The sequence below is a fragment of the Notamacropus eugenii genome, chromosome 3 (assembly GCF_028372415.1).
Source record: "Notamacropus eugenii isolate mMacEug1 chromosome 3, mMacEug1.pri_v2, whole genome shotgun sequence".
NCBI classification, from domain to species: Eukaryota; Metazoa; Chordata; class Mammalia; order Diprotodontia; family Macropodidae; genus Notamacropus; species Notamacropus eugenii.
Genome location: NC_092874.1, coordinates 398,317,079 through 398,334,629, shown reverse-complemented (window position 1 = coordinate 398,334,629; position 17,551 = coordinate 398,317,079). Strand labels below are relative to the sequence as shown.

Below are 17,551 nucleotides of genomic sequence, written 5' to 3'. Positions count from 1 at the left end.
AAACTTGTAGAAATTTTTTAAAGGACAATCTGTCAGTGCACAATAAAAGTTCATGAAAATGGTCATACCTTTTGACCAAATGATTCCATCGTTAAGAATATACTCTGGCAGTATTATTAAAAAACAACCCTCCCTCCCCCAATGGGGCAAATCTGTTCAGAGATCTTCATAACTAAAGTATATGAAATTGCCTTGACTCCCATCTAGAGGTAATAATAGGAGGTAATAATAAAATACTTAAATTGTGATAGATTTATGTATTTGATTATTATATTACAATTAAGATGAACAAGCATGAGAAATAGAGATAAATCTAGAAAGACCTTTTTGAAACAATGTAAAGTCAAAAAATCAGACCTATAATGGAGTACACATTAACTCGAAGTCATATGAACATAAGTGAATGAGATCAAATGGACAGAGTCTTGATGAGGATTTGAAGGGGCTGAAAAAGTCTTATGATACTTTTACATATTGAAATGAATTTGAATGGAAGAAATCATCAAACAAATTTAATTTTTCTACTGATGTTTAATGATAAATTTTGAACCAAACATTTAATTAAAATATATATATATGATCTTTTGTATCTACCAGATTGGAAAGAGACCATCAAACCCAGCCTTCTGGTGGATAAGTAATAATGGAGAGGAAGTGAGGTGGAACTTTCAGGAGTTGGAATCTTTGTCTAAAAAACTGGCCAATGTCCTTACTGAATCCTGTGGTCTGAAAAAGGGAGACAGAGTAGTTGTCGTTTTACCTGCAATTCCAGAATGGTGGTTAATAAATGTGGCATGTATGCGGACAGGTGGGTAATACATTCATTTTATGATTCATAAATTCTAAATTAAGGTATGTTTGATTTCATAATAAACCATACTATCCATCAAGAGATACGTGTAGGGCATATACTGTATTAAGGGCAACAAGTGTTATTTAGTCATTTTTTTCAGTCGTGTTTGACTCTTTGTGACTTCATTTGAGGTTTTCTTGGCAAAGATACTGGAGTGGTTTGCCTCTCCAGCTCATTTTATAGATGAGGAAACTGAGGCAAACAGGGTGAAATGACAGCTAGTAAGTATATGAGGTCAGATCTGAACTCAGAAAGGTGAGTCTTCCTGACTGTGGGTCTGGCACTCTATCCACTGCACCACCTACCTGCCCTAAGGGCAGCAGTACAAAACTAACGTCTCTCCCCTCACCCCCAGGAGATTATACATTTTTTGGGAAGATACTACTAAGAAATATATGAAGGTTTTTAAAATTAATTTATTTATTTTCAATTTTCTACAATCACTTCCATAAGTCTTACATTTTTCTCCCCTTTCCTCTCTCCCGCTCCCTGAGATGGCAAGCAATCTTATATGGGCTCTACACATACATTCTTATTAATCACATTTTCACATTAGTCATATTGCATAGAAGAATTAAAATGAATGGGAGAAACCATGAAAAAAATCCAAACATTATTTCTCAGATTGGCAAACGTGACAAAACAAGAAGAGGATAAATGTTGGAGATGTGGGAGAGTTGGAACACTAATCCATTGTTGGTGGAGGTGTGAGCTCATCCAACCATTCTGGAGAGCAATTTGGAATTATGCCCAAAGAGCTACAAAAATGTGCATACCCTTTGACCCAGCTATGTTGCCACTAGGACTGTATCTCAAAGAGATCATAAAAATGGGAAAAGGTCCCACATGTACAAAAATACTTAACAGCAGTTCTCTTTGTGGTGGCAAAGAACTGGAAATCGAGGGGATTTACAGATGAGAAAACCAAGTGAAGTGACTTGACTAAGGTTACCTAACTGAGTTGTACGCCAGACCTAGGAATCTAGCTCTTGATTTGAAACATAGTTCTCTTTTCTGTATACCAACCTATTTCCACTCCTTAATCCTTCACGGCCATTCACTAACTCACTAGAATTAATATGTATACCTAATCCTAAAACTTTTTGGCTCCATGAATAAAAATCTACCAGTGACAAAACAGGTAAGGATCTATTTTATGGTGTCTTGATCATTCAGTTTTTATATTAAATAATTCACATTTAACAAGATATTTCTAGTAATTATAATCTTGTGAGACCTGAACTTTGTAATCAAAATCCCATTAAGCCCCTAATACAGGTAGCAGTCTACAAATGGAGGTTCCTTTATCACTGAACACCCTTCTCTGAACCTGTTTCCTCATTTATAAAAAGAGGGTCCAGATAATCAATAGGTCCCTTTCAGCTCTGATCCTGTCATCATATGATGACAAAAGGGTCTGTCTTTGAAATCCAGTGTTATGCAACAGCAGTTCTAGTAAGAAGGTCTTGTTCCCAGGACTTGATAAAAACAATCAACCAATCCCAGTTGAGAAAGGGGGTATGCAATCTATATTATATATATGAAAAGGTAAAAGTTAAACATTTCCTTTGTCCTTAGGCACTGTCTTAATTCCTGGAACCACCCAGCTGACTGAAAATGACCTGTTGTGTAGGCTGCAAACCTCCATGGCAACATGCATTATTACCAATGAGACTTTTGGTAAAACAGTGGATTCCATTGCCACTAAATGTGCAGTTCTGAAGTCCAAGTTAATTGTTTCTGACAAGCCTAGGGAGGGATGGATAAACCTCAAAGAAATGATGAAGTGAGTATTCATGGCTTTTACAAAACTAACTATTGTGCATCTTAAGCAAAGCCTCTCCCCACCCTCCAAAAAATGCATCGTGATCCAAAGGGAAGACCGCTCTCTACCTGTCACAGCAGGTAGCAAAAGAGCCATCTGGTGGTGAGAGCATGGAACTGCTAAATCATTCTTTTAATTTAGCATGGAGGACGCCATTCAAAGAAAAGCCAGTTACTTTTTTGATTAACCCACTTGTTAGAGCAGAGGTTCTTAATTTATTTTTCTTTTTGTATCATGGACCCCTTTCGCAGTTTGGTGAAACTTATGGACTTTTTCCTTAGAAGAAAGTTTTTAAATGCATAAGATGAAATACCCAACTACCCTAACTCTAACCCTAATTCTAACTTGCCTCTAACCTTAACCTTAATTCTATCCCTAACCCCAGCTCTAAATCTGAGATCGCTTCCAGCTCTAGATCTAAGATACTATACTCCTTTTAATTGTTCTAGTTAGTTTCTATACTGATTCTCTGGGGTTTTCTAAGTAAACCATCATATCATGAAAAATAAATATATTCTTTCTTTCCTTTTTTGCCAACTTTTACACCTTTAAATTCTTTCTCTTATTGCTCTTGCTAAACCTTCTAGAAGTATGTCAAATAACAGTGAGGAAAGGAGGATTACTTGTTTTACTCCTGTATATAATAGGCAAATTTCTAATGTTTTCTCATTGCAAATAATGCTTTTTTGGTTCTAAAAAACTTTTTGTTTTTATTTAAAATGCCCCTGTAACGCCCCTGGTTTTTAGGGTATGCATGAGGATAGTACTTGTCAAAAGCTATTTCTGAATCTATTGACACAGTCATGATTTTTGAGGGTCATTTATTTTTTAATTTGATTAGTTAAGTTGATGGTTTTCCCAATTGTGACTCATCCTTACATCCCTGATATAAATTCAACTTGTTTGTAAGGAATAATTTTTTTGTATATATTTTTATAGCCTTTTAAAAAAATTGTATTAGGCCTTTAGTTTTCTTTCTTAAAATGTATTCCTCTCTGTTTTAAGCATTAGGACATAATACTTATATTTCAAAAGTGTGTTTTTGAGAATAATTTGTATAGCATAGTAATTATTTGCTCTTTAAGTTTTGGTGTGTTGTCTCATTATTTTTCTTTTTCATGTTTATAAATTTTCTGTAATTTTTTTCTTTGACTAACAAATTGTATCCATTTAAGTCTATCTGCTTTCTTTGAATACTCTATATGGCTTTTTATTGCAATATGATCTGTCAATGTTTAGTATTTCAGCTTTCTCATACTTCCATGTAATTTCTCTCTGTCCTTGTACATGACTTATTTTTGTAAAGTGGTGCTAACAACTGCATATATTCATTAATGTTCCATTTAGAAGAAGCTACAAATCTTTTAGATTTAACTTCTCCAATAGCATATTTAGTTTTATATTTTCCTTTTATCTGTAAGATTATCTAATTCTGAGAAATATTAAAGTCTCTTATAATTATTGTCTTATTATGTGTTTTTGCATATCAGTTAGCTTATGCATTTAGATGCTATGCCACTTGGTGCATACAGTGTGAATTATGGAGCCATAATTATTGATTAGTGTGAATAATGAATCCTGTGAAGTGGTCACATTATTCAAATTTGTACTGCATATTTCCATTGGGCTGAAATTGATGATCATATTCTACATAATTCTAATTTCAAAAAGCATAAATTTAAATAAATGCAACTACTTCACATCATTAGTTATTCACACTAATCTGAACCCAGAAGCACATTTAGTATTGGTGTTGTTTCATTGTTTATGATACCTTTCAGCATAATGTAATCTCTTATTTACCTCTCTTGAGGTAAATTTTTATTTTTGTTTCTCCTAATAGCATGGGTGCAGCTTGTGCTTTTTTGGAATCATATGCTGCATAGTAAATTTTATTTCAGTTTTATTTTCATTCTGTTTGTATATTCATTTTTCATGTGTTTTTCTTATATGCAGCAAATTTGGAGGGCTTATTTTCTTTCTTAATCTATCCTACTAGTCCCTTTTGTTTTTTCAGATTAAGCTATTCACATTTAAGATTATGATAGACTTGTGTTTTCCTCTATTTATTTCTTTTTGAATTGCTTTTATCTCCCTTCTCTTTTAAATCAGTGCCTTGCCCATGGGATTGGTTTTGCTGACATTTTTTTTATTCCCAGTCTCCTACATATCTTCTTATCCCAAGATCATTGAAATGACTTAAATTATTAATTTCTCTTTCTTTTATTTATTTATGTTCTTCACCTCTTTTGACCCTTCTCTTTTCCCTCTCAGCTGGGCATGGCTTCCAAAATCTTTTCCAGTCTACCCTCTTAGTATAAGTTGAAGATTTTTTCTGTCCCTTTTATTTTTTTTCTTCTTATATCTATTCCTTTCTAGCAATTTCTAAATTTTATTATCCAAATCATAGTCTTCACCCTCATTTGTTCCTTTTTAACTCTGTATCCCCCTTGAGAATAAAGTTTTTTTTTGGAGTACCAAATCTAAATACCTCTATCCTATTTCAGTTTTTGCATCTGTAGTTCTTTGTCCTTCCTCCTTTTTTCCTGCTATGTCTCACTCCACACAGAAGCACCAAGTGGAATAATATCATGCAGTGAGTCACTCTGTTTCCTGAGTCATGGGGTCCACTCCTACCCCAGTCTTCATTATCATTCATTATTGCTAAAACCAGGCTACCTGTCTTTTATTCTGTCACCACCACCATCCCTTCTTACCTGTACTTTGTGTATTGGCTGCCAGAGAGAACTAGAGGTCATCTACCTCTCTGGGAGTAGAGTGCAGTTCTACAGCATACAGCCCTTTCTTCCCTTCAGATGAAACTCTTGCTAAGATGCTTATCTTTTACCATAGAAATATATCTCTCCTTTTAAGAATGTTTCTTTCCCCTTCTGTGTCAAGACTTTCCTTATACTTGTCCCTTCTTTCCTTGCTTTTATCCTATTTTCCCACAATGCCCACTCTCGTTGAGAGAGAAAAAGAATGACTTAGCCCTTCTCCACTCACGTTTGGACTGGGTAGAAGTGCGTCAGTATCTCTCCTCTGTTTTCCATCTCCCTCCCTTCCATTTTGTAGTTTTCCCGTCATACCTCTCATAAAGATAGGAATTCCTATAGGGGATGATAAGATTGGCCCATAGAATATTAATTTAGCTCTTCCTTTTCTCCTGATGCTTTAAACTCCCCTTGGATCCATCTATGTTCTTTATCAGTCAGTTCATTTTTTTTCTTTTCTTTAAACAGTAACCTATAAATAAGAGATAATTAGTTTCATCACTTAGTCTTCTCTAGATAGTTTGTTTACTCTCCTCTATTCCCCTTGTGTGGCATGAGCATTATTTAAATATTTGACTCACCCCTGTTTTTTTGGTGTTTCAGAAATGCTACTTTTTTTGTTGAAAGTCCAGTTTTTTTCATCTATAACGAGGTTTTTTTTTAAATTAGTGATTCTTCATTGAAGGTCTTTCTCTTGCTACTTGATTGTTAAACTTATGAAATTTAGCCACTATATACCTTAAAAGTTTAATTGTGGGTTTTTTCTTTGACAGTAATCTATAGATTCAGTCTATCAGTACTTTTTTACCTCTATTCAGAGGTCCTGGACAGTTTACTTCCATTATTTTTGACATATGGTATTCAGGTTTAAGTATTATGACTTTTTCTGAGACTTGTAATCTTTATCTCTGCACATTCTGTTTAAAAAGTCAGTAAAGATAGCTTTTATAAGATTCATTTGTTCTTTTAAAGTAATTGTCTTTTGCTTTTTGTTTTGACAGATTATGTTCTACTTCTGCATTTTTTGTTTCAAAATTGTCATTCTCTTTTTGAGATCTTCTACTTCTTTGGAAAGATTATCCATTATGGCTTTAAATTTTTTTTCCTCCCCCAGTGGTTTTTTTTTTTTTTTGAATTCTGCATTGAAAGAACTGATTTCTGACCTGATTTCAATCATAATATCTTTTTTTTAAGTGTTATTTCTCTGTTGAATCACTCTGGAGTTTCCTACTGTTATCTATTATCCTTGTGGAATCCAGAGGACTGTTTTTTTCCACTGGAGAATTTTGGTTCATTTTCCTTTATAGTATAATATTTGTTTATGGTGTTTCAATGTCTTTTAGTTTTTACTCGTTCTTCTTTTCATCTTATAAGAATTATATTTTCTGCTTGTAAGCAAAGTTTTTACTCAGGCTTTCTCCATGGAAGTTTTTTTGTCTTTTAATCTCTTCGTTCCCAGTCACTTTTTACTGGTTTCTCTCTTTGCTCTTTAGACTTTCTCCATTCCATTCCCCCTCCACTAGGCATACTTAGCCTCCTTGTCAAGGGCCTTGGGGGCCCAGTCTAGTTCTTTGCCAAAAAGAAAGTAAAGTCTTGAGGGAATGGGAATACTTGTCACAGCTGATTTTCCCTATTTTCTCAGGTGCAGAAGTTCTTTTCTGCTTTTTCCTACTTTTGTACTGGGCTTTGAGTAGCCTTGTTTACATCCTCTGTTCTTACCTTTATATGGTTGGGCAGAGTTGATATCTGATAACTTTTGTCAAGTGAGAGAGAGTTCAGGCTAAGTCCCTAATCTTGGAGGATCTGGTATCCCACATTTGAACCCTAAAATATGTGCCTGTGAGATTTCATGTGCTGCCTGCACCTAATTCAGGAATGCTTAACTTTGTGTTGTGTCCTAGATCCCTTTGGCAGTCTAGTGAAGCCTATGTCCCTGTCTTCAAATGTTTTTTAAATGCATAGGATTACATGATATTACACAGGAAATCATTTATATTGAAGTATAGTTATCATTTTTAAAAACAAGTTCATGAACCCCAAGTTAAAAACTGGCTCTAGTCTGTGGAAGGGATTGGGTGATTGGAATATTGATTGGGACAATCAAGTAGTTAAGCATGCTGTTTGATGGGGATTCTACCTTGTAAGTTTTTTTTCATCTTCTATTTTATAGATTCAATTTTAATTACTCTATGGCACATAATTCCTTTTTTGGGGAAATATGTGTGTAGGTTTTGGGTTTGGATTGCTTGGAAGAAAATTACAACACCATTTTACCAGTCTCATGCTTCTAACTTACTTTTTCCCCCATCTTCCCTAATATACACCTTCACATAAAAGTTAGTGAACATCAACATACATGCTGAATTGCTTTAGAGGATCTTACTTTTTAGAGTTTTCTGCCTGTAGCCAATGCAGTAGCATATGCCTATAATTCCTTCTCCTGGAGAGTTGGAGGCTCATGGGTCAGTTGAGTTTAGAAGTCTGAGCTGCATTAGGCTAAGCTGATTGGGTATCTTCACTAAGTTCAGCACCAGTACGGTCATGCCCTCAAGAGTCAGGGATCAGCTAGCTGCCTAAAAAGGGAAGGACCAGATTAGGTCAAAACTGCACCAATCAGTAGTGAGATCAGGCCTATGAGTAGCCCCTATACTTCCAGCCTAAGCAAGAGAGACCAAGTCCCAAATAAAAATAATAATAACACTATAATCATCATTTCTCTATCTTTATATCCTTTCAAAGCCTTTTAGCATGCTAGGAGTTACAGGAACTTACATTCTACTAGTATAGCTTTCAGGAATCCAAGGATACCTCCTTGTCATGATGACTTATTAAAGTGTGATTTTGTGGAAGTCTATACTACAAAGCATCATATTCTAGTTCCTCAGTGGGGGTCAGGGAACAAGCAATTTATCATGTGGTCAGATAGTGGTTAGAAGATAGCAAAAAGGTCAGTAGGCTCAAGAAGGAAAAAAAAAGACAGAACTTTTAAGGCTTTCTTTAATCTAATTTAATTAATGTAATTAATTGAATTTGTATTTGATTTTGATATTTAAGGCTTCAAGAACATACAAAAACATTCCCTTTGTATGATACACTCAGCCCAATTTAGTTAGATGAGAAAAGATACCTTAACTTTAATGGGATAGAGGAGAGTTTTAGCTTGATTAAACTAAAAGATGTCCCAGACTGAATCTGCAGACTTATTTTGGCTTTTCTTTTCAGACATGCAAGTGATGACCACAGCTGTGTGAAGACCAAACACAATGAAACGATGACCATCTACTTTACTAGTGGGACCACTGGCTCTCCTAAGATGACAGAACACACACACAGCAGTTATGGTTTAGGATTATCGATCAATGGAAGGTATTTCATTCTTCTGTGGATTGGAGCATTACCAAAAGGACAAAAGTGGCAGAACAATTTTGCTCACCTTCCACCTGCCCCTCAAAGTGTTTTTATTTTCTCAGGTACTGGCTGGATTTGACCCCTTCCGATATAATGTGGAATACATCAGACACAGGCTGGGCCAAATCAGCTTGGAGTAGTATCTTTGCTCCATGGAGTTTAGGAGCTTGTGTGTTTGTAAGACATATGCCACGTTTTGATCCAGTCTCCATCTTAAAAGTAAGGCCAACAGAAAGTAAGATTTGGGGAACGCTAGGGCTGAAAGGAACCTTAGAGATCAACATACCTCGCTGGGTCCTATCAGAGCAGGGCACTTCAGATCTAGAAAGTAAAATGCCCCCAAGGGTGTTCAGAGTTCTGGGGAAATTTCCCTCTTGCTACACATCTCATCTCTTAAGTAAGCTTAGAATCCAGAATCCAGACTGGTAGGAGTGAAAAGGAATCTTGGGAATCATCAAATCCAAACCCCTCACTTTATAGGTGATGAAACAAAAGCCCATGTGCCTTGTCTAAAGTCACCTAACTTGGTTTTTTTGGAAGCAGTTGGCACTGAAACTCAGATCTTCTGAAAGACCTGAATTAAAATCTAGTCTCAGATACTTAATGTGATCACAACCCAGTCACTTAACCTCTTTCTGCCACAGTTTCCTCAGCTGTAAAATGGAAATAATAATAGCACCTATCTCACAGGGTAGTTGTAAGAATCAAATAAATAATATTTGTAAAATGCTTAGTACAGTATCACACACATAGTAGGCACTTAATAAATGCTTATTCCCTTTCCTTCTGGTTCCCTGGATTCCTCTTTCCATTACTTCAGACTTGGATCTGCCATTAAATATACCTTTGAGCTACCCCATGCTGTGCACAAAACTACTTCTTAAATGTTTATGAGTTGAAGTTACATGGTTCTTTCTAATTCTGTATTCTAGACCCTATCCAGATTTCCCATTACAGTCTTCTGTTCACCTCCAACTGCCTATCGGATGCTTGTGCTAAATTGGGAGTCCAGGTAAGTGGTGATCAAATATCTAAGAAGGATTACACTGTCAAATGGGTTGATAAATTGACCTCTGAAATAATGGTCCCTTTTTCTCCTAAAACAACATAGCAAGGACCATACTGCATTCCATACAACTCACATTACAACCCTTAGCGCAGAATATATAAGAAGGGATGATGCCTGCCAAAGAGAAGACACTAGCCTATTTGGTTCAGAGAAACTAATGATCCCAATCACATAGACAAGAATGCTGGTGTATGTAGTAGGTACTGAATGCTTGCATTTATTTTACTATAGATTTTACTGGACAGAGTGGTTTGGTAAATATTTTGTACTGAATTCACGACACCATTTTTTTTTCTTTTATGTCATGCCATTTCTTTGCTGCTAATTGTGATTTATTATTTACTTCAAAACCCTAGAAATACTCACTTTGGTATATTTTAAAGTTATTATTTGAGGGAAGGAGATGATATATCTTGTTATGAAAGTGCATGAGAAACAATCCTAATTCCCCTTTTTTCCTTTTTTCTCCCCTTCTACTTCTCATCTATTTTCTTTTGATGAAGTTATAAGTTCAAAAGTCTAAAGCACTGTGTGACTGCTGGAGAGCCAATGAACCCTGAAGTGTCTGAACAGTGGAAAAACAAGACAGGGCTGGACATCTATGAGGGATATGGGCAGACAGAAACGGTACACATATTTACATGTGGGGTGGTTACACAACAACAATTTATTACACTTTTTTTGTTACAAAGTATAAGTTCTGGAAAAGATGCAGAGTTGAACAATAATAGTAATAATAAATAATAGTGGCTAAGATTTATTAAGCACCTACTATGTGCCAGGTCCTGTGCTACGTGCATTACAGTCCTCACAATAACTATGGAAGGTAGGTGCTATTGTTATCCTCATTTTAAAGATAAGGCAACTGAGGTGAAATGACTTGCTCAGGGTCAGACAGCTGTGAGGTTGGATTTTAAATTGGGTCTTCCAGACTTGAGGCCCATGGCTTTTGCCACTGAGCCACCTTGCTAACCAAGGCCCTTGCCTTAGGGAACTTAGACTCTACTAGACTATAAACTCACAAAGTAAAAATAATGAGATATAAATTATCTATAAAATCTTTTAAAGGATGGGAAGAAAAATTGCTTCACAAACTAAGGAAACCTAGCTTTAATAAGACACTGGAAACATCCAAAAAATAAAAGCCTAAGGAAAAGCATTATATAGCCAGAAACATTTTTGAATGAAAAAACATCTATTTAAAAAAATGTGATAAACTTATTTTTTCTAATTTGCTTTAGAAATAACTCCCCAAGTATAAACCAGACAAAAGTATGCAGTTCATACAGAAGTATAAGCCTCATAGAATAATGGAAAGATGCGGTTTTTTTTAAAGGGAGATGGAAAAGGGAGTATCGGGACATAAAAAAATTAAGCACCAATGAACATTTTAGAGATCACTTTTTAATCAACATGTGAATTTGTCCTATTTTTTCTTTTCTTTAAAATATAGGTGCTAATATGTGGAACTTTCAAAGGAATGAAGATTAAAAATGGTTCAATGGGAAAGCCTTCTCCAGCTTTTGATGTTAAGGTTGGTACATCCTTTGCTGGGAGACTGTATAACAAAGCAGCAGAGAAATTGAATTTAACCTTCTTTTGTAATTGTTCTCATTACTAAGTATCACAATCTCTGTAATATGGTGATTAAAGTAGGTGATCCAAACAGATTATTCTAGTTTTGGCCTAAAAAGGTGGTATAACAAATAGTAATAACTGGTTTTATGAGGCTTACAAACTAGTTTTGAAGAATGAGTAGACTGGTGGAAGGGAGGAGAGGAGGAAGGGTATCAGTGAACAGAATTTACAAAGGCATGGGGGTTAGAATGTATAATATATGTTTGGGGATTGAATCAGTAAATGTTGGCTGAATACCTTGTTTAGGGGTGGGGAACCTGTGTTCTCAAGGCCACATGTGGCCCTCTAGGTCCTCAAGTGCAGTCCTTTGATTGAATCCAAACCTTGTTTTGTGAATTTGTTCAGTGAAGTTTGGATTCAGTCAAAGAGCTGCACTTGAGGACCTAGAAGGCCAAATGTGGCCTCGACGCCACAGGTTCCCACCCCTGAGTCCTAGTTAATAGGATCTAAGTCTCATAGGATGAGTTAGATTTTGACATTTTGGAGTGAACATTATGATCTGAAAGAATATAGGCCAAGTCCAAATTTATTTGCCTGGCATTTAAGCTTCTCCACCATCTGGACCTAGCCTGCTTTTCCAGCTCCACCTAAATAGGTATCAATAAATGAGATGTCTTGGGAAATGTAGGGTTCCCCATCATTGAAGATCTTCAAACAAAGGCTGGCTGACCCCTTTATCAGGTATGTAATAGAAGGAATTCTTGTTCAGGTGTAAGTTGGATTGGGTGGCCACTTAATTTCCTTCCAGATCTGAGATTCTGTTTTATCTACTACTCCATCGTGCATACCCTATGTTCCTAACTCCTACTCAATTCCAACCTAACTACTCAGCTTTCTTGGAACATGCCCTCCACTTTTCCATTTTTTTCTCCAATTTTATAATAATTCTAATCTTGTTTCATCTGAATTAAATGATGGAGAATAGAATATATTCATAGTTCAGTCAGTTTAACTAGAGGATGAGAATGCCACTGGAAGTAGTGGTCAACATAGAGAAAGAAATTAGCCCTCTCCAAATCCTGGAGAAATTTTGAGTAATATGACATAAAGCATCAGTCAGTTGTGATTACTGATCACTTTCCACTGTAAGTTTTCCTTATGTTCCCTGCAAACACAACCCTCTCCCTTCTATTCCCTGCACACTCCCCTTCTCCAATCCCAAGAACTGAAAAAGGATTTGGGGGAACCAGATCCATCCCAACCTTCTTGTAGCACAGATGAACACTTTGAGTCTCTGAAGGACTCTGTTCTCCAGCACGTGATATTCATAAGGTTTAATTAAGTATTTCCAGAGCAAAGGGGGCTTAAAATGAAATAATTTTTATGAGCATTCAGCTTACAATCCATTCTGTTTTGTTCAAGATTGTAAATGAAAATGGTAACATCCTGCCCCCTAACCAAGAAGGAACTATTGGCGTCCGAGTCCTACCTAACCGACCACTTGGTTTATTTGCTGGTTACATTGTAAGGAATACAATTTTTTTTGTTTATTTAATGATTTTAATACTTTTTCAGTCTAATTATTTAAAACAATGTAAATATTAGTTACGATAATTACATAATTATTAGCATTAATATAATTTGTACATTTCACACTTAAGCCTAAAATAATGAGACATTGGTAAAGTGCTTTGAAGAAACTGAGACATAGAGGCATTATGACTTGCCTAAGTTCACAGGGGTATTAAGTGGCATGGCCATTTGAATCCAAGTGTTCTGACTCAAATTTAGATGGCTAAAAAGCTTCCAACTGCTGTCATAGTCTGAAAGTGACTTAAACAAAAAGGTCCTTAGAGGACACATTTCACATTGATTCTGGAATAACTGTCTCTGATCAATCCCTTCTCAGTCTGTGACAGTCAATAAGCATTATTAGGCACCAGGCACTGTGCTAAATGCTGGGAATATTAAAAAAAAAGGCAAAAGACGGTCCCTACTCTCAAGAAAGTCACAATCTAATAGAGGAAACAATAAGAAGACAACTAGGTACAAACAAACCATATACAGGACAAAAAGGAAATAATTAGGAGGCGCTAGAATTAAAAAAGGTTGAGAAACGCTTCCTAGAAGGTAGGATTTTAAGTGGGATTTGAAGGAAGCCAGGAGAGAGAGAAGAGAGCATCCCAGATATGAGAGACAGCCAGAGAATGGCAGGAGTGGAAATGCCAGGAGGCCATGTCACTGAATCAGAAGAGTCTGTGGCATCAAGGAAGGCGTAAGAATCTTGGTAAAGGGAGGGCAGAGTTTAGGTTATGAAGGGCTTTGAATGCCAAACAGAAGATTTTTGTATTGGATCCTGGAAGTGGTAGGAAGGCAATGGATTTTATTTAGTGGAAGTGGGTGTGAGGTAGGTAAACTTGCACTTTAGGAAAATCACTTTAACAGCTGGCTGGAGGATGGATTAGAGTGGGGACACCTGAAGCAGGCAGACATACCAGCAGGCTACTGCTGTAGTCCAGGTGTGAGGGGATGAGGGCCTGCACTAGCGGTACCAGTGTTAGAAAGAGGAGGCATATTGGAGAGATACTGCCCAGCCTTGGTGACAAATTGGAGATAGAGGGTGAGAGATCCTGAGGAGTCAAGGATGACACTGATGCTTCCAGCCTGGAAGATTTTTCTATATGCCTGAATGACAGAGAACCTCCTTCTCTGCCATTCAGTACCTAGCACAGTACCTGGCATATAACAAACATTTAATAAATTATTGTCAGCTGATTAATTGCATATTAGGCTGAGAATTTCATTTTGCTTATTGCAAAGGATAGTAAATGTGATATCCAATGTCACTTAAGATAGATAATGGCAAGATAAATTCTATACTGATTCCTATTAAATTGCTTAATATTGTGCCAGGCAGATGTTTTGGTGGTTAAAGTAGGAATATAATAGATGATTCATTTAAATTAAATTAATTCTATATTATTAAATATATGTTATATATTCAATTAATAATTAATTTATATTTAATTAATTGGCTATTTATTATTTATTAATCATTTATTTACTGATTAATCATTTAATAATTATTAATAATATTAATTATATATTATTAAATATATAGATTATTAAATTTAAATTGATCTCTATTTTATTATGTGACAAAATGAAAAAGATTCAAAACAACACACCTAACTACTGCTAGTCAAGCATCCTTGCCACTAACTTCCCTCTTATCAAATTGTGCTTAACTTAGCTCTTCCTACAGGCTTGCCCTGATTGAGATTGTTACTAATTAATGCTTACCATCTGATCCTATTTCTAGCTGCTTATTGCCTCCTCTTCTTAAGGCAGAAACTTCTCTGTTCTGACTTTTCCTGCCATGGTGAAAACCTTTTAAAATTTCTCCCAGCAAAGGACTTACTTGATCTGTTGTTCTGAACATTCAGTCCCTTATTGATAATTAACCCTGTGGCTTATCCCTCAAAATGCTTCAAAGTGTAGATAAAAAATCCTTTTTTTTTTTTTTTTTTTTGCATGACTTCTCCCTTTATCATTTCATTCTCAACAATTTGGGATCGGAGTTAACATTCGGGGGTTCATTTCTATTTTACAAGCTAACTCTTGCTCATCATTTTCATTTTCTTATCAGAAGCTTCTTGAGTGGGTTAGGTCTTCCCTCCCCCTCTTTTGAATATTTTAAAACCCAACCCCACAGTAACATTCACAGTAATGTTAATACAATACTATTTAAATGCTTGCCAGGACGAGCCTCTCAAAACAGCCTCGACAGTCCGTGGGGATTTCTACTTGACTGGTGACAGAGGATGTATGGATGAAGATGGATATATCTGGTTTATGGGAAGAGCGGATGATATTATCATATCCTCTGGGTAATTCTCCTTTCTGCTCTCGATAGGCCCCATTTAGACTGAACATTGTTATCCGTAAATAAATCTACAGTATATCAGGTGCTACCAAACGCTTTGCTTTGCAGCTATCGAATTGGTCCTTTTGAAGTAGAAAGTGCTCTAGCTGAGCACCCAGCAGTTGTGGAGTCCGCAGTGGTCAGCAGTCCAGACCAGATCAGAGGAGAGGTAAAAGAACACCGTCACCATAGCCTTGGATATTCTTCTGCAGCTAACTCTCTGTCAAACAGCACACTTTTCAACAGTATCATAATGCAGTGCCCTTAAGCAGAATTTACTAAATTTGTTAAAAATTCAAGTTAGAAACTGGGTTGGGATTTAAGATCTGGTTTTGCAAGTCTTCTCTATTTAAAAAGAAATAGGACTCACAACAAAGGGCAAGCAGTCTTCACTGAAGCTGAAGCCCTCTCTTCACCTCCTAATGCAGCATTAGATGGCGGGGTCGGGGCTAGATTTTGGAATCTTTTAAGTATCCATTTTCTTCCATTCCGACACGAACATGGTTTACAGGATTATTCCTAAGAGTCCCCTGCGTTCATGTATGTCACTTGATATACATGCAACTTATCTGCTTAAACTGTAAACTACTTAAAATCTCTACTAGAAAGTCACAATTCCTCCCCTATCAGATGCTTATATTTTCTGGGTAGAAACAACAAAAACAAGATAAATCCAAGGCAGGCTCACGTACATCTAGATCTCCTGTTTCTTAGAATTGCCTTTTTTTTTTTTAAAGGTAGTAAAGGCCTTTGTGATTCTCAAGCCTGACTATAAGTCACAGGACCCAGAAAAAATTAAAATTGAGCTCCAGGAACATGTCAGAAGAACTACAGCACCATACAAATATCCCAGAAAGGCAAGTATTTGAATTAGATTGAAGGGCTATTTGATGTTCTGTCCCATGGTCTTGGGAGAGAGAACTTGTTTGTTGTTTTTAATTGAGCACTATGCTTAAATGTTAGTGCAGTAGATAGAGCACTGGGCCTGGAGTCAGAAAGACCTGAGTTCCAAACCAGCCTCAGATACTTTGCTAGCTAGGTGACCCTGGGCAAGTCATTTTACCTTGCTTGCCTCAGTTTCCTCATCTCTAAAATGAACTGGAGAAGAAAAAGCAAACCACTCCAGTATCTTTGCCAAGAAAACCCCAAATGGGGTCATGAAGAATTAGACCTGACTGAACAACAAATGCTCAAATATGTTTTGCAATGTCTTAAATTGATTGATTCTCACCAATTTGGGATTGGAATTAACATCTATGACATTATAGTTTAACCTCACCCCCCCCCCCCCCACCTCAATTGGCCATATTGTTTGGCACACTGGCCTTGCAGCAAGCTACAAGATCAAACTCAAATAAAAGTACTTCAAACCCTTCCTTTCAAACTAAGTATGAACATTCACATAGTGTTTGACACTTATAAAGCATTTATAGCTCTTAATATTACCTAATCAACACCCTTTTAAGGCAGATACGTGGTGATAATTAAGATGTCTTGGAAACCTTAAAGAATGACACAAAAGGGAGTTATTCTAATTTTCCTCATTTTACAGGTGAGGAAACCAAAGCTCAGAGAATCTAAAGTGACTTTGCTATGGTCAGACAGCTAGTGTTAGAATTGGAATTTGAACCCAAATTCTACTCTAGTATTAGGCATTTAGAACCTTGACTTTACCATTTGTACCATATATGAAAGTTTAGTACAATTTATTTTAAATATTAGGTACAGAATGCTAGAATAACACTTTCCCACCTTGATACCAATAGGTGGAATTTGTTCATCAGTTACCAAAGACCATCAGTGGGAAGATAAAAAGAAATGAACTGCGGAACAAAGAATGGGGAAGAGTCTAGTTTTATTTGATTACATAACATCGTAACACCTGTAAAAATCATATATTTGCTGGAACTTAAACCCTGAAGATAAAATAAAGAAACAATGGATGCTCATGGATTTGTGGCTTTAGAAACATTCTATGGTAACAATGTTACATAGCAAAATTCTGAAGTGAAATAAAATATTCTGTAATTGACTCTGTGATTTGTCAGTCTGTAAAGAGCTTACCATGTGCTAGACATTGTGCTGTGTCCTGGGGAATCTGTCATCAAAGCCAATTCCC

General features: G+C 36.2%; 1 protein-coding gene across 3 annotated transcripts in view; it reads left to right on the top strand.

Moving 5' to 3' along the window:
* ACSM3 (acyl-CoA synthetase medium chain family member 3) overlaps window positions 1-17,464 on the top strand; it is a 41,087-nt gene extending 23,623 nt beyond the window's left edge. For all 3 annotated transcript variants that reach the window (XM_072597943.1, XM_072597944.1, XM_072597942.1), the window contains exons 3-14: window positions 598-808; window positions 2,432-2,639; window positions 8,675-8,818; window positions 8,923-9,079; window positions 9,793-9,872; window positions 10,433-10,556; window positions 11,383-11,463; window positions 12,930-13,031; window positions 15,270-15,397; window positions 15,502-15,601; window positions 16,170-16,289; window positions 17,199-17,464. In XM_072597943.1, the coding sequence (XP_072454044.1) occupies window positions 598-808; window positions 2,432-2,639; window positions 8,675-8,818; window positions 8,923-9,079; window positions 9,793-9,872; window positions 10,433-10,556; window positions 11,383-11,463; window positions 12,930-13,031; window positions 15,270-15,397; window positions 15,502-15,601; window positions 16,170-16,289; window positions 17,199-17,285 (1,542 nt within the window). In that variant the 3' untranslated portion in view covers window positions 17,286-17,464. The remainder of the gene's footprint in view (window positions 1-597; window positions 809-2,431; window positions 2,640-8,674; window positions 8,819-8,922; window positions 9,080-9,792; window positions 9,873-10,432; window positions 10,557-11,382; window positions 11,464-12,929; window positions 13,032-15,269; window positions 15,398-15,501; window positions 15,602-16,169; window positions 16,290-17,198) is intronic.
* The last annotated feature ends 87 nt before the right edge of the window (window positions 17,465-17,551 follow it).